Raw genomic sequence first — 25400 nt, 5'->3', positions numbered from 1 at the left:
AGGAGCTGAGGCAGTGGAGGGGAGCGAGGGGAGGAGCCTGAGGGGCAGTGGAGGGGAGGAGCCGAGGGGCAGTGGAGGGGAGGAGCCAGAGGGGCAGTGGAGGGGAGGAGCCAGAGGGGCAGTGGGGGGAGGAGCCAGAGGGGCAGTGGGGGGAGGAGCCAGAGGGGAGGAAGAGCCTGAGGGGCAGTGGTGGGGGAGGAGCCCGAGGGGCGGGCGGGGGAGGCCTGAGGGGCAGTGTTGGAGGGGGGGGAACAGTGTGAGGGGGCGCGGGGGACAGAGAGAGGGGCAATAGGTGGAGACAGTGAGGGGTCACTCACCAGCTCGCAGCCCGGCGCTGCAGGGCAGGGAATAGCGGCGGCCTCGAGGTGGACTGTCGCCTCGCTCCCTGTGGCCCCGGAGTCACTCTCTCGCCGCCACCGCCACCTCCCGCGTTCTGAACCGCCTCGCGCCCCGCACGACCGTTAGCCACGCCACGCACGTGATCCGCGCGCGTGATCCAGCCCCGGGGCTCCCATTGGTCCATCGCCGAGCCGAGCCGCGCGAGGGCGGGAGGGAGGGAGGGAGGAGCCGCTCAGGAAAAGGGGGCGGCAACCCAGCACGTGGTCACGTGGCCTCCTGCCGCCGGTCCCTCGCCTCCCGCCCTCTTCCACCACCGCCGCCATTTTATTTCCCGCGCCTCTCTTTTTCGCCTTCGAAAAAAGCATTCGCGATCCGACCGCAGTCGTCGCCCCGCGGGCCCCCGGCGCGCGCCTGCCGCTGCACGGCGCCTTTTGCATTCGACGCCCTCCCGCTCGGCGGCGGCGTCTTTGCAATTTCGGGTGGAATCCGAAACGACCTCCAACGCGGGCGAGTGAGTGACGCGAGCGAGTGAGCGGGCGCGAGCGAGTGAGTGACGCGAGCGCGCGCGAGGACGACGCCGCGGCCGCCATTAACGCTGCCGTCCGGAGACCTTGGACCCCACCCACGGGGGTGGGGGGACCTCCTCACGAATTCCCCCGACGAGAGTTTTTCGACGCGGCGACGGAGAGGGCGGACACCGGGGAGTGCAGTTGATGCGGACAGGAAAGACCTCTGTAAGAAAGATAGACGGAGCCCACGGCACGAAAGGGACGGTGGCAGCGGATCCCCGGACCGTCCGGGAGTCGGACAGCAGCGCCCGGAGGGACGTCGGGGTCGGGCGGTCAACAGTGAGGAGGATAGGAGCCCCCAACTGCGGGAAGACTCCGGGAACGGTCAAACGGGCGACACGCGGCGGGTGGGTTTCGATGCGGGTAATGCAATTTGGTAGAAAGAATAATAACAATAATCAATAATAATCCTCGCGTTTGATATAGCGCTTTTCCCGTCGGGAGGACGTCCCAAAGCGCTTCACAGAACACACTGTAAAGTGAATTGACTGTATATTTGTGGGCGAACGCGGCGGCCAATTGCGCACAGCAATGTCCCACAAACAGTCGTGGATCGAAAATGACCAATTTATTATTGTTTTTGGTTTTGGAGGGAATATTATTAGGCTCTGTGGAGTAAGGAAACTTGCCCAAGGTTTGGCCCTCTGCCGGGAATTGAACTCAGGTCTCTCACTCGCAAAGCGAGTGCTCTAACCACTGAGCTACAGGACTCCGACTGAGCTACAGAATGAAGGGCAATATAGGCGGTAATACAATCTCAAGGGGGGGTAAAAGAACAGAGAGATCTGGGGGTTCAGGTAATGGAATCCTTGAAGGCGGCCGGACAGGGGGATACGGTGTACAAAGGGAATATGGGATACGAGGCTTTATAAATAGGGGCACAGAGTACAAGAGGTGATGATTAACCGATAGAAAACACCGGTTGGACCTCAGTTGGAATACTGCGCCCAATTCTGGGCACCGCACTATAGGAAGGACGTTAAGGCATTGGAAAGGGCGCGGAGGAGATTTACGAGGACGGGACCAGGAATGAGGGACCGTGAGGATGAGGGAAGGCTACAGAGAGGCCGGGATTATTCTCATTGGAGCAGAGAAGGTTACGAGGTTTAAAAACCCGGTGGACGGGTATTTGAGGAGGACGGGTTTGCAGGTTATGGGGAAAGGGCCGAGGAGTGGGATTGGCTCTATTAATTGCTCTATTCAAAGAGCCGCACAGACTCGATGGCCGAATGGCCTCTTTTTGTGCTGTACAATTCTGCGATTCTATGATTCTGGCTCGGAGGTGAGAGAGAGAGAGACACCAAATGACAGTGTAATAATAACAACATATAAATAATCCTCGCGTTTGATCTATTGCCTGACCGCGTGGTCCAGACGCCTCAAAGCACCTCACAACAACAACACCTTCACCTCCAAGCGGGGTCTGTGTGTGTCTATGCGTGTGTGTCTGTGTCTATGCCTACGTGCATCTTTGTCTGTGTGTCTATGTGTGTGTGTTTGTATGTGTATCTCTGTGTCTATGTATCTATGTCTGTGTGTATCTCTGTGTCTATGTCTGTGTGTGTGTCTGTCTGTGTATCTGTGTGTGTGTGTGTCTGTGTCTATGTCTGTGTGTGTCTCTGTCTGTGTATCTGTGTCTGTCTGTGTGTGTCTGTCTGTAAGTGTATCTCTGTGTCTATGTTTGTGTCTGTGTGTGTCTCAGTGACTATGTGTGTGGAGTAAGGAAACTTCCCTAAATTTCGCCCCGACCTGCCCGGGAATCAAACCCAGGTCCTCTCGCTTGCGAGACGATGGCTCTCGCCAGCCACTACGTTGCAGGACTGCATAGTGTAGTGACTGTGTATTTTGTAGGTGAAATAAGTCAAGAATCAGCCGTGGACGCGGGGGTTCGGGGGGGTCGAGTGACTTTAATTCCCTTCTGCTAGGTTTCAAAAAACCATAAAAGGTCATCACATATATGTATTGTTTACAGAATTACAAGGATCCGTTAGGTACAGCGTCAATACTAAACTTACACACAGTCAAAAAGGGTCATTTATAACAGATTATAACAGGTACAAAAAGGGGTGATGCCAGTGACCCGGGAACAGCTTAGATGCTTAACAGTGACTGACACACACACACACACACAGTATACACACACATACTGTACTACACACAGTGATTCACACACATAGTAACATACACACTGTACCACACGCAATGACTCACACACAGTAACACACACACACACACACATACCGTACCACACAGTGATTCACACACAATGACTCACACACATCGTAACACACACACACACTGTACCACACACACAGTAACTCGCACAGTATACACACACACAGTACTACAGTGACCCACACAGTAACTCACACACAGTATATACACACACATTGTACCGCAGTGACTCACACACACAGTAACATTCACAGTACACACACAGTGACACGCACACCCAGAGACTTGACACACTAACACATAACACCAATACTCACACACACACACCGAACTGTCAGTGACACACACAAACACACACCCCCACAGCGAAGCACGAACACTGTCACGCAAACAGTGTTCAAACCAGACCGAGAGTTCCACTGACTGGCGAGTGTGTCACACTCACACGTGGAAATCTCCGTCGTTGCCAGGAGAGGAACGCGCACTCTCTCCCCCTGGAGGGACGCAGCGTGTAACACTCATCCTGGAGAGTGTCATGTGCAGGTTGGCCAGAGCCTACATGGATGTATGCAACCCGGGTCATGAACTCGGGCACCAGATAATGCCTTCCAGCAGCTGTTACCCCAAACCTCAGAGGTTCCTCATCAGCTATCTGATGGGACACGTGTGTGTGCGTGTGAGACACGGTGTGTTTCACTATGTGTGTGTTAGTGTGTGTATCACTGCGTGAATCACTGTGTTTCGGTGTGTGATAGTACGTGTGTCACTGCGTGAGTCACTGCGTGTCACTGTGTGCATGGTAGTACGTGATACTGCACGCGTGTGTGTAATAGCGTGTATGTGTTTGACAATGCGTCAGTGTGCGCGTGTGTACGTGATAGTGTGTGCCACTGTGTGTCACTTTATGTCACCGTGTGTCACTGCGCGTGATAGTGGGTGCCAGTGTGCGTGTCATTGCACATGACAGTGCATGTTACTGTGTGTGTGTCTGCGTGAGAGCGTGCACACGTGATAACTGCACTTGTGTGTATCACTGTGTGGGAAAGTGTGTGGTGACTGCGTGTCGTGTGCACGTGATATTGTGTGTATGTCACTGTGTGCACGTGTATAGCATGTGTATGTGATAGCGTCACTATGTGTGTGCATGAGTGACGGTACGTCAGTGTGTTTGCGTGAGTGATAGTGTGTCACCTTGTGTGTGCACGACAGTGTCACCGTCTGAGTGCGTGAGTGTGTGTGTCCGTGAGTGCATGTGTGTCACCGTGTGTGCGTGTCACTGCGCGTTTGTACAGCTTGATAGTATGTGTGAGCGTGTCATGCGTATGTCACTGTGTGCGTGTCAATGTGTGTGTGTGTGTAGCTTGATAGTGCGTGCGTGTGCCGTGTGTGTCACTGTGTGCGTGTCACTGTGTGCATGATCTGCCTTCAGCGCAATGGGAGAACCTCGACAGGAGCTGGAACACACGTAGGTGGGACCAATCCCCGTGAGGTCTGGCTCAGTGCCGCACTCCCCGGCTGTGTGTGGGTGTGTGTGTGTGTGTGTGCGTGTGTGGGTGGGTGTGTGGGTGGGTGTCGCTCCCCGAGGTCCTTTATCTAACAATAAATAACAATAAATATTAATATTAATGTTAATAATAATCTGTGCGTTCGAAATCGAGTCTCCCGATGGCTCGTGGAGGTCACATGCCATGAGGTGGGGGTCGTCGGGGGGGGGGGGGGGGGGGGGCCCGCGGGGTGGGGCGGGGTCAGGGGCCACGGAGGCAGTTAGAGGCGTGGCCAGTGTAGACATGCAGGGCGGAGTCGGGGCGGGGACAACATTGGCGTGCAGGATGGGGCGGGGTCAAGGGGCCCATAGGGGCAGGGCCTCTGGACGGGCGGGGTCAGTGGGGCCGGGGCCGGAGGGCAGGGCACCACCCCGTTTTTAAGGACCGTTACAAAACTGCCCGGGATAATATGAACGGGGGAGGGGGTGGGGGGTGGACGGGCGGCGAGATAACAGGGGCGGTTATAGCTTCCTGCGACCCACTGGGCCCGCAGGAAGTGAGGTCGGTGTCACTTCCCGCCGCCGACCCGCCGGGAGGAAGTGACATGGCGGGCGGTGGCCATTTTGTACCGCGATTGCAAGCCGATTTCACGCGCCGCGCGCCACGGCGGGATCCGCCCGCGCTCGCACAAACACCTAATCACACGCACGCACGCTCACCCGCACGCGCACGCGGCCCTCCCCCGCCGCGTGCCTAGTCACTAAGAAAAATAGACGTCTCGAAACCTCTGTAAACGTAAAAATCCACAAAAAATCCGCACAAAACCCGCTACAAAATGGCCTGTACAAACCGCACACCACTAGGTAAAATAAACCAGCTATTTACACACCACAAACTCTATAAAAGGGTTTCCCAGGGGAGGAGGGAAGAGGGGAGGGAGGGAGGGGAGAGGTCCAAATATAGCTGTCTCGACGGTTTCTTCACATCTCAGTCTCTCGCTGCGACTCAGGTGCTGAAGTAGACTGCAAGAGAACAGAGGAATGTAGGAGTGTGAGAGACCTGGAGTCCTGTAGCTTCTCATCGTCATAATAATAATAATTATTATTGTAATAACCCTTGCGTTTGCTACAGCGCCTTCTTCGAGACGTCTCAAAACGCCTCACGGGAGACGCTCGTGTTATTTCGGGGGCGAAACGCGGCAGTGGACCGCGCCCAATGGTGTTCCCACAAACAGTCGTGGATTGGGTGACCAAATGTTTTTAAGGGACTATTACCCCCAGAAATGCGATCCGCCAATCGACTAACACACGGATTGCTGCTTACCGCTGGTGAACAGAGGCGTGTGCGTGCGTGTGTCTGTGAGGAGTAAGGAAACCTGCCCAACATTGCGCCCTGACCTGCCCAGGAATCGAACCCTGGTCCTCTCGCTTGCGAGGCGAGCGCTCTAGATCACTGAGCTACAGGACTCCGCGTAGTTTCGTGTTAAAAGTACTCGGTTACTCACGCAGCGAGTTGCTGGGGTCCGGAATGCATTGACCGAAAGGCCGGTGGAAGCCGATTCGATAACAACTTTTAAGCGACACGTAGGTAATTATTTGGGAGGACAAGTTTGCAGAGCTATGGGGAGAGAGCGGGCGAGTGGGGTTGATCGGGGCTATGGGGAGAGAGCGAGGGAGTGGGGTTGATCGGGGCTATGGGAGAGTGCGGCGGAGTGGGGTTGATCGGGCTATGGGGAGAGAGCGGGGGAGTGGGGTTGATCGGGGCTATGGGAGAGAGCGGGGGAGTGGGGTTGATCGGGGCTATGGGGAGAGAGCGGGGGGAGTGGGGTTGATCGGGGCTATGGGGAGAGAGCGGGGGAGTGGGGTTGATCGGGGCTATGGGGAGAGAGCGGGGAGTGGGGTTGATCGGGGCTATGGGGAGAGAGTGGGGGAGTGGGGTTGATCGGGGCTATGGGGAGAGTGCGGGGAGTGGGGTTGATCGGGGCTATGGGGAGAGAGCGGGGGAGTGGGGTTGATCGGGGCTATGGGGGAGAGTGGGGGGAGTGGGGTTGATCGGGGCTATGGGGAGAGTGCGGGGGAGTGGGGTTGATCAGGGCTATGGGGAGAAAGCGGGGGAGTGGGGTTGATCGGGGCTATGGGGAGAGTGCGGGGGGAGTGGGGCTGATTTGGAAGCTCTTTCCAAATAGTCGGCACAGACACGATGGGCCGAATGGCCTCCTTCTGCGCTGTGTAATTCTCTGATTCTACGAACTCACCGATTACAACAATGAGGACAATCGCACAGATCACTCCCAGAACAATCATCATCTGTAACACAGAGAGAATCAGAGTCAGGATATAACACTCACAATGTTAGGGAGACATTCCTCCTCCCCCTCAACAACTATCTCCCCTTCCTCTTTTTTTTTGGGGGGGGGGTGGGGGGTGTCTGACACACACGGAAACCCGTCACCGTGACCGGTCGGGTGTCTGACACACACGGAAACCGTCACCGTTACTTAAGAGTCTCCAAACCCGACTGAGAATTCCCCCCATCGCCCCCACACCCGGGAACCCCAGAGAGAGATCGTTGGGATGGAATGCGCTCTCTCTCTCTCTCTCTCCCTGGAGGGACGCCCTCTGATTACCTAATTCCGGAGAGTATTAGGCGCAGGTTGGCGAGAGCCAAGGCTTTGGGGGGAGCCCAGAGTGTGTGTTGGGGGGTAACTGTTGGGGTCTAACCAACTAAACCCACACACAGCTCAGCCATAGAGAGAGAGAGAGAGAGCGAGCGCTGTGTGGCCGAGCTTTCCCGCTGCTTGTCCAGCGAGGACCCCCCTCCCCGTTAGTTAGTTAGTTGGCGTTTTGGCTGTGGGGGTAACAGGAGCTGAGGGGGAGGATTCCCTGCCCTCAGTGACCAGTCGGCCATTCCAGGTCCTGCCGATGGGCCGGGCCGGGCCGCCATCAGCAGTTTGACACAGTGCCTTTCACGCCGTGAGGAGATCTCCCAATGAGGACCCACTGACCTTCATGTTCTTCCACCAGAATTTGCGTTTGAGCTTTGCTGCACTGCTCTCGAACTGCGAGGCTCCAGCCTGCAGAGCGTCCGCCCGGTCATCCAGCTCCGACAGCTTCTGGTCTCGCTCCAGCACCTTGTCAACATTCACCCGCATGATGTCCACCACCTGGTACCCAACACACAGCAGGTCAGACCCCACGGAGGTCAGCAACCCCCTCCCCCCCCCCCCCCCCCCCATTCCAACCCTGACCCCAGCTTTAACCCTGATCTGTGAGGGCACAGTGTAGAGGGAGTGGGGGTGAGGGGGGGGGGGGGGGGAGAGGGGCGAGGAGGGTGGGCGAGGGGTTGGATGGTGAGGGGGCGTGATTAGGGGCCGGGGTGGTTGGAGGGTATGGGGGATTAGGGTCGAGGAGGGTGTGTTGGGGGCGAGGAGGGGGGGTTGGAGTGTGAGGGGGCGGTTGGAGGGTGAGGGGGCGGTTGGAGGGTGAGGAGGAGGTTGGAGGGTGAGGTTGGAGGGGGCGGTTGGAGGGTGAGGGTGCGGTTGGGAGGGTGAGTGGGCGGTTGGAGGGGGCGGTTGGAGGGTGAGGGGCGGTTGGAGGTTGAGGTGGGCGGTTGGGAGGTGAGGGGTGGTTGGAGGTTGAGGGGGCGGTTGGGAGGTGAGGGGGGGGGGGGTTGGAGGGGCGGTTGGAGGTGAGGGGTGGTTGGAGGGGGCGGTTGGAGGGTGAGGGGGTGGTTGGAGGGGGCGGTTGGAGGGTGAGGGTTGGTTGGGGGGGGTGGGGGCTTTGCTGATGGCCCCCTGACCCACCTCGTCGACCTGGGCCTGTGTTTGCTGGAGCCGGCGGTTGCTGGTGAGGTTGGGGGGGGCCGGGGGCCCCCCGGGCCCTGGGGCTCCATCTCCCCCCGGGGGGCGGCTGGCGGCACCGACCTGGGGATAAACACACCGTGAGAGGAGGAGGGGGAGAGTACACACACACTCCCCGCGCACACATGTCAGTTACACGCACTCCCCGCGCACACAGCGTCAGTTACACGCACTCCCCGCACACACAGCGTCAGTTACACACACGGGGACACACACACACACGTGTCATAAACACGGGGACACACACGTGTGTGTGTGAGGCACACACAGCCTCACACACACACACAGCCTCATACACACAGTGTCAGTCACACACGCACAGCCTCTCACACACAGTCACACATACAGTCACACACACACAGCCTCACACACACAGTCACACAAACAGTCACACACACACAGCCTCACACACACAGCCTCACACACACAGTCACACACACACAGCCTCACACACACAGTCACACAAACAGTCACACACACACACACACAGCCTCACACACACAGTCACCAAACAGTCACACACACAGCCTCACACAGCCTCACACACACAGCCTCACACACAGCCTCACACACACACACACACACACACAGCCTCACACACAGTGTCACACACACACACACAAACCACAGTATAATCGAATGTGTGTCTCAGGGTATTGGTGATGATGATGATGATGATGAAGGTACAATCCAGATATGACAGATCCGGGTCATTAATAAATTCCCGGGTGAACATCGATCGGCGTATTTTTTGGGGGGCAAAACCCCCATTAAATACATTTGGGGTCAGTACCCCCCACGTCCCCCCCCCCCCCCCACCCCGGGGGGCAAATTAAATCACAGCATCTGCTTATCGCAAAACCCCCGGTGACACCGCATTGGTCGTTCGCAAAAAAATAAAAACCCGGGTAAATTTGTTAAACCCCCAGGTAAACATGGCACGACGTCACTGCCCCCCCCCCCACCACCACCCCCTCACCAGGGGAATTTGCAACCAGTGAAGCCGTGCAATGTTCTTACCCGGGGGTTTAACAAATCTACCCGGGTTTTTTCTGCAGTCCACTGCACAGTCCGGTTAACTGCAACACCCCCCCCCCCCCCCCCCCCCAGTAAATTGCATTGCATAGTCCGGGTAATTGCAACCCCTCACCGGTTAATTGCAACCGCGCCCCCACCAGAAATTGCAACCGCCCCCCCCCTCCCGGTTAATTGCAACCGCCCCCCCCCCCACTCCCGGTTAATTGCAACCGTCCCCCACCCCCTCCTGGTTGATTGCAACCGCCCCTCACCCCCTCCTGGTTAATTGCAACCGCCCCCCACCCCCTCCTGGTTGATTGCAACCGCCCCCACCCCCTCCCGGTTAATTGCAACCGCCCCCCACCCCCTCCCGGTTAATTGCAACCGCCCCCCACCCCCTCCTGGTTGATTGCAACCGCCCCCCACCCCCTCCTGGTTAATTGCAACCGCCCCCCATAAATTGCAACCGTCCCCCACCCCCTCCCGGTTAATTGCAACCACCCCCCCCACCCACCCAACCCCTGGTAAATCAGGTGGTTATTGCAGAATTCGGGTGGGGGAGTGGGGGAGGGTATAATTTGCAACAACCCCCCCCCCCCCCCCCCCGGGTAAACATTGCACAGATTCACAAGTTGCAAAATCCGCGGAAAAATACATTGGGTCCATTTTGCAAAAAAAAAAACCCGAATAAATCGCAAACGAACGATGCAATTTTTTTAAAACCGTTTTTTTTTGGCAAATCACCGGATTCCCGTCATTTACTCGGGGCGGGGGGCGGGGGGGGGGTGTTAGTCGGTGGTGGTGGTGGGGGAGGGGAGGGAGTTGCGCAAATGGATGAAACCAAATGGCATTTAACGGGGATTTGCAAAAAAAAAACACCCCAAACCGTGATTTTTTGTTGTTGTTGTTGTTGCAAACCCCCCGGTAAACAGCATCGCACGGGCCTGTTGATTGCAACCGGCGCCGCGCCCCCCCCGACCCCCCCCTCCTGGTAATGGCGTTGCACATTCCGCTCAATTGCAAATCCCCGTTAATTGCATCGCACAGTCCGGTTGTTGCAGGGCCCGGTCATTTGCAAAACCGCCCCCACCCCCTCACCCCCAGTTAATTGCATTGCACGGTCCGGTTAATTGCAACCCCCCCGCCCGCCCCGGTAATTGCATTGCACGGTCCGGTTAATTGCAAACCCTCCCGGTGCCCCCCCCCCCCCGCTCACATCTCCGCGGCTCTGTCTCCGCTGCTCGAGCTCGGCCGCTGGTGACAAAGATGGTCCTGGAGCTGAGGCGGAGCTGTCAATCATCCCGGGCTGCAGGGGGCGGGGCCACACACGTCATCCTGCAGCTACAGCGCGCGTCTGCAATCTGTGCGCGTGTGTGTGTGTGTGTGCAATCTGTGTGTGTGTGTGCAATCTGTGTGTGTGTGTGCAATGTGTGTGTGTGCAATCTGTGTGTGTGTGCAATGTGTATGTGTGTGTGCAATCTGTGTGTGTGTGTGTGCAATGTGTGTGTGTGTGTGCAATGTGTGTGTGTGTGTGTGCAATCTGTGTGTGTGTGCAATGTGTGTGTGTGCAATCTGTGTGTGTGTGTGTGCAATCTGTGTGTGTGCAATCTGTGTGTGTGTGTGTGTGTGTGCAGTGTGTGTGTGTGTGTGTGCAATCTGTGTGTGTGTGCAATCTGTGTGTGTGCAATCTGTGTGTGTGTGTGTGTGCAATGTGTGTGTGCAATCTGTGTGTGTGCAATGTGTGTGTGTGTGCAATCTGTGTGTGTGCAGTGTGTGTGTGCAAGCAATCTGTGTGCGTCTGTGTGTGTGCAATCTGTGTGTGTGTGTGCGTCTGTGTGCAATGTGTGTGCGCGTGCAATCTGTGTGTGTGTGTGTGTGCAATCTGTGTGCGTCTGTGTGTGTTCGTTTGTGTGTGTGTGTGCAATCTGTGTGTGTGTGTGCGTCTGTGTGTGTTTGCAATCTCTCTGGTCAGTCAATCCACGACTGTTTGCGGGGACGTCATTCCGCGCAATTGGCCGCAGAGCTTTGCCCACAAAACACACAGTCACTGCGCTTCACGGCGTATTCTGTGAAGCGCTTCGAGACGTCTCGACGACGTGATGACTCTCCGGGTCAAGTGCAACGTTTATTCCTTATTATTGTCCCATCATTAACAACCACAATGCTCTTAATTATTAGCAACATTATTAATCATTAGCCAACTCTCGGCGTAAAGAAGTGTCTCCTCGTCTCCCCTCTGGTTCTTTGGCCAATCTTTGGCCGGGTTGAGCGCCCGGATTAAATCTCCCGTCAACCTTCCCTGCTCCGAGGAGGATAACCCTCGCTCCTCCGGCCTCTCCTGAGAGCAGAAGCCCCTCATTCCTGGTCCATCTCCTTCGCACCCTCCCCAATGCCTTGACATCCTCCCAAAAATATGGTGCCCGGAACCGACCGCAGTCGCTCGCTGCGGCCGTAACCAGCGACTTATAAGGCTTTATCTTAACCTCCTATTCTATTTATGAGACGTGGATCGGATGCAAAGGGAAATAGGCATCGAGCGTCAGGGGGAGGAGACGGCTTTGATTCCGAAAAAAANTCGCATTCGGCCCCGTTTTCCAGAGCGTTGGTATATCGACAGAAACCGGGCGGAAAGGATGTGTGGAACGAACCTTAAGCCAAACCCCGGTGAGTCAGTCTGTCCTTTGGGTTGGGTTTCCCCGATCTGTTAACACGTCAACAGGGCCAAAACACGCAGTAACGTGGCAACGGCGCACCGTTGGGGAGGAGGTTATAAGAATTAACCAGCGATGGAGCGCAGTGGTTGGAGCGACGAGAAGACCTGCAGTTGATTTCCCGTCGGGGGCGAGAGCTTCGGCAGGTTTCCTTAGTCCGCCCACGCCTCCGTTTACCAGCAGTCAGGAGGAACCCTCGTGTTGGCGACGGGTGGAGAGTGCTTTTCCGGGCGTGACAGTCCCTTCGAGAATAAATAATAACGCGGTCACTCAACCCACGGCTTTGTAGGGGCGCTGCTGCCGGGTTTCGCCCGCGCGGGGGCTCCGCTCGACCGTACAGCCTGCGAAGCGCTTTGAGACGTCTCGCAGGCGACGGGTCAAAGGCGAGGGTTGTTATCATCAATCTCTGCGGTTTCCACGTGTAGGTGGGAAGGGCGGAACTCGTGACGGGTCTCCACGTGTGTCGGACACGCGGCTGATAATAGTGATCCTCGCGCTTGACACAGAGCCTCATCACGTCGTCGAGACGTCTCAAAGCGCTTCGCAGGGATACACTGTAAATTGTAGTGACTGTGTGTTTTGACCAAAAGAACGACACACAGCGCAAACGCTCAGTGACTTCTGATGGCAAACAGCCCGAGATGATCCACTGAGGAAACACAAAGTGTTCGAGGTTTTCGAAATCTTTATCGCTTTCAATGAACGACAGTCACCTCCAGACAGTCACAGCTAATCTACGGCCACCCTCATTCCCCCTCACTCACTCGCTCGCTCACTCGCTCACTCACTCACTCACTCACTCGCTCTCTCACTCGCTCACTCACTCAATCGCTCGCTCACTCACTCTCTCGCTCACTCAATTGCTCACTCACTCACTCAATCGCTCACTCGCTCACTCACTCACTCACTCGCTACTCACACACTCGCTCTCTCACTCGCTCGCTCACTCAATTGCTCACTCACTCAATCGCTCGCTCACTCGCTCACTCCCTCGCTCACTCACTCACGCACTCACGCTCACTCGCTCATTCACTCACTCACGCACAGGATTGTTTTTTTTGGTCAGCATTTCACACCGCGCCTTACCACGTCTTCGAGACGTCTCAAAGCGCTTCACAGAATATGCTATAAAGTGTAGCGACTGTGTATTTTGTGGGCAAAACGCAGCAGCCAGCTGCGCCCCCAGCGACGTCCCCACAAACAGTCGCGGATTGAGTGACACGATTTGTCTTAAAGAATTATTATTACGCCCGGAAAGCGATCCACCAGTCACTAACTTCCTCCTGAGTGCCGGTAAACAGAGGCGTGTGTGTGGGTGAAGGAAACTTGCCTGAGGTTTGCTTAATCCACACACACACACAGCGCTTTGGGACGTTCTCCCGACGTGAAAGGCGCTCTATCAATGCAATTTTGTTGTAAGGTTTAGCCCCGACTGGGAATCAAACCCAGGTCTGGTTTGCGAGGTGTGTTCTTCGTCAATTGGCTTTCCTTTCCAGGGGGTAATAATTAATAAAAATTAACGTGGTCGCTCAACCCGCGACTGTTTGCGGGGACGTCGCCGGGCGCAAATGGCCGCCGCGTCTCGCCCACAAGATACGCGGTCGCCGGCCTTTACGGTGTCTCCCGCGAAGCGCTCTGAGTACGTCTCGGAGACGCGATAAGGCGCTGTGTCTAATGCAGGGATTATTATTCTATTATTATCGCAGTCACATAGGCTCAGGGAGTTTGTGGTGAGAGGCTGCGCCCGAGGGCACGGACTGTGAACGCAGGTAAAGTGGTGAACAGGTTGGGCGAGTTCTTGTTCCCACCCTCCGCTGTGTCACAGGAGGGATGGGCTTCCAAGCAGGAAGCAACTGAGAGAAAAAGGGGGACAACTACCTCTATGCTGGCGCCACAACAAGAAAAGGGGGCACGAAATTCCTGCCACTTTTCCTGGGATAATCAGCCGTACTTTGCCCCCTCCAGGAAGCCAACGGCATCCAAACTTCCCCGAGATAACATTCCAAGGATCCTCAGGGTTGGGATTGAGCCGAAGGTGCGTTCCTGTGCTTTAACCTTTGACCGTTCCTTCTATCGAAATGCGGGTGTGAATCCCTCTGATCGTGTTTGGTCCGTATCCGTTTCCTGTTCGTTTCTCCCTCTGAGTTTGGCCATAAACCGTGTCACTCGGCTGTTATCTGAGGTGTTTCTGCGGAGCGTAGCTGAGGGCGGTGTGTGTGGGCTTAGACGAAGGTTCGTAGGGGGACACTTGTAGCCCAACCGGTTACGTCTGAGCTCAGCAACACAGCGCTGAGTGGGATCAGTGCAGTCCCGAAGCTCCGTGGGTTACAAGTTTGGGCAAAACTTCACGCAAGTTTCCTCCCGTAAGTCTCCTTACCCCACACACGCCCCTCTGTGTGCCCCGCAGTAAGCAGGAACCCTCTTGTTATCAATCCACCACTGCGCGTGGGACACCGCTGTGCGCCATGGGCTGCCGTGTGTCACCCACAGTCACTACACTTTACCCTACAGCCCTCACAGTATATTCTGTGAAGCGACAAGAGACGTCTCGAAGACGTGATATTTCGTTTTGGGGAGAGGGATTATTACCCCCGGAAAGCGATTCCCCCAATCGACTTAACAAGTGGGTTCCTACTGACTGCTGGTAACCAGAGGCGTGTGTGTGGGTGTGCGTTTGTGTGTGTATGCGTGTGTGTGTGTGTGTGTGTGTCGGGGGTGGGTGGGAGGAGTAAGGAAACTTGCCTAACTCGCCCTGACCTGATCCGTCCGGGAATTGAACCCGGTTTGCGAGGGGAGGGCTCTAACCGCAATACCACAGGACTCCACGAACGTCAACAGAATTTGGTCGCTGTATATACACCACGTGGTGGGGTACACATTATCGAGTGCTTCTCCCCTCAGGTGTCAGTATGTCTCCAGAGGAGGGCAGCGAGTGGTTGCGGCACTTCCTGCAGGAGTTGCAGTTGGAACAATTCCACCTGAAGATCCGCAATGAGCTGAATGTCACACGTTTGTCCCATTTCGACTACGTCAAGACCATGGATCTGGAGCGAATAGGAATGGGACGTCCAGGTAGGAATTGGGAAGACATTTTTGGACCAACAGCAACGACAAATTTACACGTGTAAAGCGCCTTTCAGGTCGGGAGGACGTCCCAACAGGCGCTGGACAGTCAGCGTTTCGGACCCGAACTGGGGGTCGGGCTCAGGGAGGGTGGAGAGCAGAGGGGGGGGAAGGAGGGTGATCGAAAGCACGGTCGAAGAGGAGGGTCTTGAGATGGGTCTTGAAGGGGGCGAGCGAGGGGGCGAGGCGGAGGGACTGCAGAATGGAGTTTCAGAGGGTGGGGGCAAAGTGGCAGAAGGCCCACCTGCCAATGGTGGAGCGAGCGAGGCGGGGGGCATGAAGCAGGCCGGAGCCCACTGAGCGGAGGGAGCGAGCAGGATGGTAGGGGGTTAGGGGGTGGCAGAGGTTGGGGGGAGCGAGACCATGGAGGGGCTTTGAAGGTGAGGACCTGGATCTTGAACTGTATCTTCTGTGTGAGGGGAAGCCAGTGGGGTCGGGCGAGGATGGGGGTGATGGGGTCACGGAGCCTGGTGCGGGTGAGGACACGGGCTGCAGAGTTCGGGAGGAGTTGGGGGGAAGCCGACAAGCAGGGAGTTTGGGGGAGGGGGGGGGGTCGAGCCTGGATGTAATGAAGGCGTGTATGAGGGTCTCGGGGACCTGCGGTGTGAGACAGTGGTGGAGCCGGCGATGTTGCGGAGGTGGGGGAAGGTCGTGGCGCAGATGGGGGTAGAAAGGATAGTTGAGGGTCAAACAAGACCCCAAGGTTCTGGACGGCTCAGTGAGGGGGAGTGAGCCCCATGGATGGTGATGTTGTCAGCGTTTGAGGTGAGGAGGCGCTGACTGACAGGAGCCAACCAGGAAAACCTCGGTCTTGTTGACGTCCAACCGGAGAAAGTTCGCTCTCATCCAGGATTTGACGTCTGACCGACATCGTGTCAGCTCAGCGCCAAATCCCTGACTCACACCCCAAGAACTTACTTGGTGAAAGAAGACCGAGGTCCATCCAGGTCACCTTCCACCGTCCTGCCAGTCACTTGACATGTTGTGTCCCAAACTGTACCCCGTCTCCTCCCCCAGATATTATTTCCGAACGGAAACCCATCCCATTTGCTCTTGAAACAAACAACACTTTCAGCTTCTGTCTCCCCGGGGAACCTGTTCCACAAATTTACCGTCCAGTGTCTTCGGACGTCGCCCGGACGCGAACGGCGCTGTGTGAGTGTTATTGTTGTCGTCGTTTCTGTTTCCGTGTTGCTCACTCGGTATTTTCCAAACCCAGGACAGAGGCGTCTGCTTGACGCTGTGAAACGGAAGCGGGCAGCAGCGAAGCCTAAACCCTGGTCCAAGGTTAGTCAAACAAAGCTTCCCTTTATTAACGTAATAATAATAATAATAATAATATTATAATTGTGGGCAGGTCTCACACTCACACACACACGCGCTCACACGCTCACGACTCTGTTCCCGGCAGTCAGTAGGATACCCGCTTGTCAGTCGATTGGGGGATCACTTTCCGGGGGTAATAACCCCTTCCGAAAAAAACATTTGGCCACTCAATGCCACGACTGTTGGCGGGGACGTCGCTGAGCGCAATCGGCTGCCGCGTTTCGCCCGCAAAACACGCAGTCACTCCGCTGGACGGTACATCCTGCGAAGCGCTTTGAGGCGTCTCGAGGACGCGAGAAGGCGCCGTATCGAATGCGAGGATTATTGTGGCTGTGACTTAAGATCGTGAAACATATTAAAAATACAAATAAGATATTGGAAATAACGAAAAATATTTTAGAAATATTTTGAAATACTGTTAGAACCTGATGTTAATTTACTGAGGATTGTTCCCATAGATGTTCAACGCGAGAGCTGATCTTTACGAAACTCCGTCCCATCCCGGCGTTCCTCAAGGCTCCGCTCCGAACAGGGATTTTTCCTTGAAATGTCTGATCAACGAGAAGGATTTGATGCTCCACGAGAGGCTGGGAACGGGCTCGTTCGGAGTGGTCAGACGTGGGGAATGGAGACTGCCCAACGGGCGCACTGTGAGCATCTACTTTGGAATCGTGTTGCTCAGGGGTTAGACCCCTCCCTCGCACCCCACAGCCCCTGTAGCTCAGGGGTTAGACCCCTCGCCCCCCACCCCACAGCCCCTGTAGCTCAGGGGTTAGACCCCTCGCCCCCCAACCCCACAGCCCCTGTAGCTCAGGGGTTAGACCCCTCGCCCCCCACCCCACAGCCCCTGTAGCTCAGGGGTTAGACCCCTCGCACCCCACAGCCCCTGTAGCTCAGGGGTTAGACCCCTCCCAAGCCAGAGGACCCGGGTTTGATTCCCTGGTGAGTCAGGTCAGGGCCAAACCTCGGGCAAGTTTCCTTACTCCACACAGAGCCTAATAATAATCCCTCAAGAGAAAAAAAAAACAACAATAAATTGGTCATTTTCGATCTACGACTGTTTGTGGGACATTGCTGTGCGCAATTGGCTGCCGCGTTCGCCCACAAATATACAGTCAATTCACTTTACAGTGTGTTCTGTGAAGCGCTTTGGGACGTCCTCCCGACGTGAAAAGCGCTATATCAAATGCAAGGATTATTATTGTTATTATTATCCTGTGAAGCGCTTTGAGATGTCTCGAAGCCTTGATGAGGCATTGTATGAAATGTGAGGGTTATTGTTATCATTATTATTCCCAGTGTGTTAATAAGTATACACCGTGTGAAATAAGGACTTTCCTCTCTCGCAGGTAACCGTGGCTGTGAAGTGCCTGAAATCTGATCTCTCCAACGAGACAGATGTAACGTCTGATTTCCTACAGGAAGTGAATGCCATGTACGCTCTCAATCACCCCAACCTCATTCACCTGTTTGGTATGACACTGGGACAGCCGATGAAAATGGTGAGTTCATTGTGGAGCCCTGTAGCTCAGGGGTTAGACCCCTCGCCCCCCACCCCACAGCCCCTGTAGCTCAGGGGTTAGACCCCTCGCCCCCCACCCCACAGCCCCTGTAGCTCAGGGGTTAGACCCCTCGCCCCACACCCCACAGCCCCTGTAGCTCAGGGGTTAGACCCCTCCCCTCGCACCCCACAGCCCCTGTAGCTCAGGGGTTAGACCCCTCGCCTCGCACCCCACAGCCCCTGTAGCTCAGGGGTTAGACCCCTCGCCCCCCACCCCACAGCCCCTGTAGCTCAGGGGTTAGACCCCTCGCCCCCCACTCCACAGCCCCTGTAGCTCAGGGGTTAGACCCCTCGCCCCACACCCCACAGCCCCTGCAGCTCAGGGGTTAGACCCCTCGCCCCGCACCCCCCACAGCCCCTGTAGCTCAGGGGTTAGACCCCTCGCCTCGCACCCCACAGCCCCTGTAGCTCAGGGGTTAGACCCTTCGCTTCGCACCCCACAGCCCCTGTAGCTCAGGGGTTAGACCCCTCGCCCCCCACCCCACAGCCCCTGTAGCTCAGGGGTTAGACCCCTCGCCCCCCACCCCACAGCCCCTGTAGCTCAGGGGTTAGACCCCTCGCCCCCCACCCCACAGCCCCTGTAGCTCAGGGGTTAGACCCCTTGCCTTGCAAGCCAGAGGCCCCGGGTTCAATTCCCGGGCGGGTCAGGTCAGGGCGAAACCTTTGGCCAGTTTGGCGATTGCCGGATCGCTTTTCCGGGGGTAATAATCCCTCAAAATAATTTTTTTTTTTAAAAATTGGTGACTCAACGCACAGCTGTTGGTGGGCACGTCGCTGGGCGCAATTGGCTGCCGCGTTTCGCCCGCAAAGCACGCGGTCACTACACCCTCCCTACAGTACATCCTGTGTAAGCGCCTGGTGACGTCAGGACTGTTATTACCATTGCTGTACCGCAAACCGTAGTGACTGTGTGTTTGGTTCGTGTTGTGGTTGTGAGCTGGTTCTGAGGTCTGCGCCACCCCTTCCCGTTGGGCAGGTGACTGAGTTAGCATCGCTGGGATCTCTGTACGATTACCTGCGCGTGAGATACGGCCGCTTTCCCATCGCCACGCTGTGGCTGTACGCCTCACAGATCGCGGAGGGAATGGCCTACCTGGAATCCTCCCACTTTATACACCGTGACCTGGCGGCTCGAAACATCCTCCTGGCAGCCGAAGACACGGCAAAGATCGCGGACTTCGGGCTGACGAGATCTTTGACCAACACCGACCACTATGTGATGAAAGCGCATCGCAGGATCCCCTTCGCGTGGTGAGACGTCCGGTTTCCTTTCGTTTTTGCGCCGTTTTCATCACATACATTTTTTCCAAACGAGATAATCGTCGGAAATTGGTCGCCAGGAATGCTATAATTGCAGAGTCCCGGAGATTGGTGGTTAGAGCTCTCGCCTCGGAAGTTAGAGGAGACCCCGGGTTCGATTCCCGGGTGGAGCAAAAAGTTGGGCAAGTTTCCTCACTCCACACGAGCGCACACACACTCACACACACCACACACACATACACCGCACGCGCACACACCACACACACACACACCACACACCACACACACATACACCACACACGCACACACCACACATACATACACACACCACACACACATACACCACACTCGCACACACCACACACACATACACACACATACACCACACTCGCACACACCACACACACATACACACACCACACACACATACACCACACACACCACACACACATACACCGCACGCGCACACACCACACACACACACCACACACACACACACCACACACACACACATACCACACAGACACCGCACTCGCACACACCACACACACATACACACACCACACACACATACACCACACACACCACACACACATACACCGCACGCGCACACACCACACACACACACCACACACACCACACACACACACATACCACACAGACACCGCACATACACAACACACATATACACACACATACACACCACACACATACCACACACCACACAGACACCACACACACAGACACAGACACTTTTCCGGAGGTGATAATCCCTTCAAAATAAGAAAACGATAATAAATTTGGTCTCTCCATCCACGTCTGTGGGTGGGCCACTTCTGTGCGTAATTGGCTGCCGCGTTTCACCCACAAAACGCCCGGTCACTACACTTCACAGTACGGTCCGTGAAGCGCCTTGGGACGTCTCGAAGATGCGAGGAGGCGCCGGGTCAAACACCAGGGATTATTATTATTTTGTGGTGACGTAACTGTGGCTGTTCAGAACGTTGGGAGACAGAGAAACATCTGTAACAACCGCCGAGAGACAATAACATCTGTCTGTTTCCGGTTGCAGGTGTGCCCCGGAATGCCTAAAATCCGGGCTGTTTTCCCACGCCTCCGATGTCTGGATGTACGGGGTTTTGCTCTGGGAGTTGTTCTCCTATTGTGAGGAGCCCTGGTTGGGTCTCAATGGTCGCGAGGTATGAGCTATACTCACTGGTCTCCATCCTCCATGTTCCAGTCGTCCTCGAATCTTCACAAAACCTTGCGTTGAGTTTAAGAGAGGAAACGTGACAGTGGCAACACAAAACACACAGTCACTACACTTCAGCGCGTATTCCGTGAAGCGCTTTGAGACGTCTTAACCACGCGATAAGGCGCCGGGTCAAGCGCAAGGTTTTTTATTATGATGATGATGATTAGCGTGTGAGTGCGCAGGACAGTCTGGGGCTTGGACCCGAGCTGGGGGTTGGGATCGGGAGTGGGTGGCGGGCGGGGAGGGTAGTGGGGTGGCCGAAGGCGCGGTCGAAGAGGGGGGTCTTGAAGGAGGTGGGGAGGGGAGGGGCGGAGAGGGGGCGAGATGGAGGGACGCACTCGGTCAATGCCTTAAACAGTGCGTGTGTTCTTCAGATCCTAATGATGGTGGATCGAGAAGGAAAGAGACTCGATCAACCGGCAGACTGTCCGACCAACATATACAGTCTGTGTTTGCAATGCTGGGCGGCACGTCCAGAGGATAGACCGACGTTCAACAGCATACTGACCTGGGTCAAGGAGGTGCGTACCCCTGTTCTACCCCCCGGGGCTGTACTGAGCTGTGCGAGTCCTGCAGTGTGGGGAGACCCCTTGACTCACAAGCCACGGCACCGACGGTCGATTCCCCGGCGGGTTAGGTCAGGGCAAAGCGTTAGGCTCTACTCCACACACACACACACACACCCACACACAGACTCTCACACACACAGACTGACAAACACAAACACAGACTCACACACACACAGACTGACACACACAAACACAGACTCACACACACGCACACACACACACACAGACTGACACACACACAGACTGACACACACACACACACAGACTGACGCACACACAGACTGACACACACACACACAGACTGACATACATACACAGACTGAAGCACACACAGACTGACACACACAGACAGACAGACAGACACACACAGATTGACACACACACAGACACATACACACACACACCACAAAGACACACACACAAACACAGACACACAGGCAGACAGACACACACGTCCCTGTTTTCCCAGCAGTAGGAACCCGCTTGTTAGTCAATTGGCGGATCGCTTTTCTGGGGGTAAATTCCCTCCGCCCCCAAAATAATAACAATAAATTGATCACTTCATTCCACGACTGTTGGGCACAATGTCACCCGCAGTCAATTCACTTTACAGTCAATTTCCTTTACAGTAGACAATAATAATAATAATAATAACAGCCTTTGCCTTTGATACAGCACCGTAATGCAAGGATTATTATTTTATTATTAGACTGTAAGGTGAATTGGCTGCAATTGGCTGCCAAGTTTGGTCCACAAAACGCACAGTCACTACACTTTACAGTGTGAGACACAGCGAAGACCTGATCAGGCGCTGGATCAAATGCCGGGGTTATTATTATGAAGGGAACGGCTCTCAGTGATGAGAGGAGATGGGAAGGAGCTGCAATAAGCAGATGATTTTCTCTCCTCAGGTGCGTCCGAGGGAAGCCAAAGCCATCCAAGATGTGATGGACTCGGACCGACTGAGACTGCAGACCAACGATCTGATCACAGTCATGGAGGGCAAGTAGGTATCGTTTACCCCAACACGTCAGTCTGTGCGCGCGTGTGTGTGCGCGTGTGTGTGTGTGTGCGTGTGTGCGCGTGTGTGTGTGTGCGTGTGTGTGCGTGTGCGCGTGTGTGTGTGTGCGTCTTTGTCTCGGTTTCCCAGCGGTAAGTAGGAACCCGCTTATTAGTCGATTGGCGGATCGCTTTCTCGGGGTAATGATGAACAATAAATAATAATAATTATGCGGCCACTCAACCTACGACTGTTTGTGGGGACGCCGCTGTGCGTAATGGTCTGTCGTGTTTTGCCCACAAAATATGCAGCCGCTACACTTCACTAACAATCGGGACGCCTCAAAGCGCTTCGCAGCACACAGTGCAAAGCGGAGTGACTGCATTTATTTCCGCGAAAACACTTCGGGACGTCGCGAGGAAGTGATCAAAGCGCCACCCGAAATGCGAGGGTTATTACCGTTGACGGTCATTAATTATGAATCATTATCGATTATTATTAGAACTCCGATTAACGATTGCAAACGTGTTTAACGTGAACCCGTCGCCAACTGTGAGCGATCGTTATTAATTCTTATTCTTATTATCATTGTGATGGTTATTAATGCTGCTGATGATGATTGTATATGTCGCCAGACCTGGCAGCTCGTTGTGGAGAGGACAGAGCAAGAAAACACTTCAAATCGGACTTTTTCCTCAGAGCTGCGTGACCTCAGACACAGCCCGACCTGCCCCAGCGATCAGCTTCCCGCTCAGACAGACGTTCATCCACGCGGGTCACGGGGACGTCAACCCCAGGAGATGTTGGGGCAAACCAGAGTAAGTTCTCCTCCAAGCATTTCCGAGTGGGGGTCCCGCGGTGCAGCGGTCGGACCCCTTGCCCCGCAAGCAAGAGGACCCGGGGTTCAATTCCCGGCCAGGCCAGAGGGCGTAAGCGGGTGGGAGAGGCAGCGAGGGGGGGACCTGAGCGATTTGAAGACGAGGGAGAGGAGCTCGAAATCCATCCGCTCGGTGATAGGGAGCCAGTGGGGGCTGGCGAGGGCTGGGGGGATGGGGGACGGGGTTTAGTGGGTGATGGGGAGCCAGTGGGGCTGGCGAGGGCTGGGGGAATGGGGGACGGGTTTGTGGGGGTGATGGGGAGCCGGTGGGGGCTGGCGAGGGCTGGGGGGATGGGGGGACGGGGTTTAGTGGGGTGATGGGGAGCCGGTGGGGGCTGGCGAGGGCTGGGGGATGGGGGGACGGGGTTTAGTGGGGGTGATGGGGAGCCAGTGGGGGCTGGCGAGGGCTGGGGGGATGGGGGGATGGGGTTTAGTGGGGCTCAGTGGGGTTTGGGATCAGCCGGATTGACAAACACAGATAAACGTGACTCACACCTCTCTGATTATTTTACAGGAAATCTTTTCAGGACAGAATGGCCTCCAACCAACTTCTGGCAATGTCAGGTCAGTGCCCTCCTCCCGAGTTCTCAATCATCTTCCATTTAACAATGATAATCCTGACATTTGACCCGGCACCTTATCGCATCTTCGAGACGTCTCAAAGCGCTTCATTGGACATCATGTCAAGTGTAGTGACTGTGTACTTTCTGGGCAGAACACCCCCCACAAACAGTTGCGGGGTTGAGTGACCACATTTTTATTATTTGACTTTTTTGAAAGGATTATTAATGCCGGAAAGTGATCCGCCAATCGAGGAGTGTGTGCGGGTGCGTGCGCGTGCGCGTGTGTTTGTTAGGGGTGGGGGGGGTGGTGGGGGAGTAAGGAAACTTCGCCCTGACCTGACCCGCCCAGGAATCGAACCCGGGTCCTCTCGCTCGCGAGACGAGGGCTCTAATCAGTTCACTTCAGGACTCCACACGACCAAAGTAAATCAATAATAAAAATAATTGTTTGGTCACTTAATAATAACAACAATAATAATCATAACTATTGACTGTTTGTGGGGGGAACGCTGCTGTGCACAATCGGCTGCTGCGTTTCGCCCACAAAATACGCAGTCACTACACGTTACAGCGTATCCTGTGAAGCGCTTTGAGACGTCTCGAAGGCGCGGTATGAAATGCGCTCCGTCAAATCAGAATTTTCTGTTCCCATCTAACAACCGGATGACCAAAAAGTTATCACGACTTTTATGGTCACTCTGTAGGACGGCGGGACAGGCTCGAGGGGCTGAATGGCCTCCTCCTGAAATCACTTCATTCCCTCGCGCCTCCCTGCCTCTCCGGCCCCCCCAACTCCACCACCCGCTGCCTCCCCTCGGCCGGCTCCTAATCGTCCCTCGCCCCCTCCGCTCCACCGTCGGTGGCCGTGCCTTCAGCCACCGCGCCCCGAAACCCAGTCACTCTCTCCTTGAATCCCTCCGCCTCGCCCCCTCCCTCCCACCTTCACATGCTCGCCTAAAGACCTTTATGATCATGTTTCCGGTCCACCCCTCCCTCCCCTTCCCTTCCCTCCCCCCTTTCCTGCCCCCCCCCACTCCCTCCCTTCCTCCCTCCCCTCCTTCTCCTCTTCTCCCTCCCTCCCTCTGTGAAGGTAATTATTATTATTATTATTATTATTATTATTATAAGGGCAGTTGTCGCTGTTGTATGTTCCCTGACCTCAGAGCTGTGTATTCCCAGGTCTGTCCCGAAGTTTGGACTCCGATTTGGGTGGAAAGAAGCTCCTCGAACAGGCCAACCCAGACCTCGACCCAAAGCACCGGCCACAGAGAGTCAAGGATCAGCCGGGGGGGGCGCGGAGGCCTGGAGTTGGCCACAATGCCAGGAAGATGTTGAGGGATCTGGGAAACGGGACCCGGTTCGCCGCGGAGGCTGAGGATATCACTCTGGACCTCGGGAAACTTCGGCTCAAGGTACAAAAATCAGGGACATTCTGGTGGGTAAATATTTGGGGAAGGACAAGTTTTCAGGGCTGTGGGGAGAGCAGGGGGAGTGGGATTAACTTGGACACGAGTTGAACCCCCCCCTCCCGTTGTGGTCTATGTTGTCCAACAACGGTAGAATCTAAGAGACAGCACAATCACGTCTTTACGACACGATGGGCTGAATGGCCTCCCTCTGTGCTGTGTGATTCTATGATTCTATACTAAACCTTTATAAGTCACCGGTGAGGCCTCAGCTGAGACTGTGTCCAATTCTGGGCACCGCACTTT

General features: G+C 55.5%; 2 protein-coding genes across 6 annotated transcripts; one reads left to right on the top strand and one right to left on the bottom strand.

Annotated features, from left to right (window-relative positions):
• Positions 1–5557: 5557 nt before the first annotated feature.
• On the bottom strand, positions 5558–10758 carry LOC103191387 (vesicle-associated membrane protein 2). Its single transcript, XM_042345338.1, has 5 exons — positions 10660–10758; positions 8370–8489; positions 7572–7730; positions 6822–6873; positions 5558–5589 (listed from the first exon to the last, which is right to left on the bottom strand). Exons 1-5 carry the CDS (start codon positions 10741–10743, stop codon positions 5573–5575), a joined length of 432 nt encoding a protein of 143 aa, XP_042201272.1. The 5' UTR covers positions 10744–10758; the 3' UTR covers positions 5558–5572.
• LOC103173746 (activated CDC42 kinase 1-like) lies at positions 7687–25100 on the top strand (the record flags this gene model as incomplete). 5 transcript variants are annotated; one of them, XM_042345334.1, is given in 13 exon segments in its annotated part: positions 7687–7751; positions 11946–12107; positions 15056–15226; positions 16497–16564; positions 17062–17253; positions 17953–18105; positions 19141–19415; positions 20497–20623; positions 21054–21200; positions 22160–22254; positions 22884–23066; positions 23640–23689; positions 24868–25100. In XM_042345334.1, coding segments are annotated over 12 exon segments (1845 nt in total), but the record flags the coding sequence as incomplete, so codon positions are not given.
• Between the last annotated feature and the right edge of the window lie 300 nt (positions 25101–25400).

The sequence above is a fragment of the Callorhinchus milii genome, unplaced genomic scaffold, assembly GCF_018977255.1.
Source record: "Callorhinchus milii isolate IMCB2004 unplaced genomic scaffold, IMCB_Cmil_1.0 Scaffold41, whole genome shotgun sequence".
Lineage (NCBI taxonomy): Eukaryota > Metazoa > Chordata > Chondrichthyes > Chimaeriformes > Callorhinchidae > Callorhinchus > Callorhinchus milii.
This window is presented reverse-complemented; position numbering and strand designations above follow the sequence as displayed.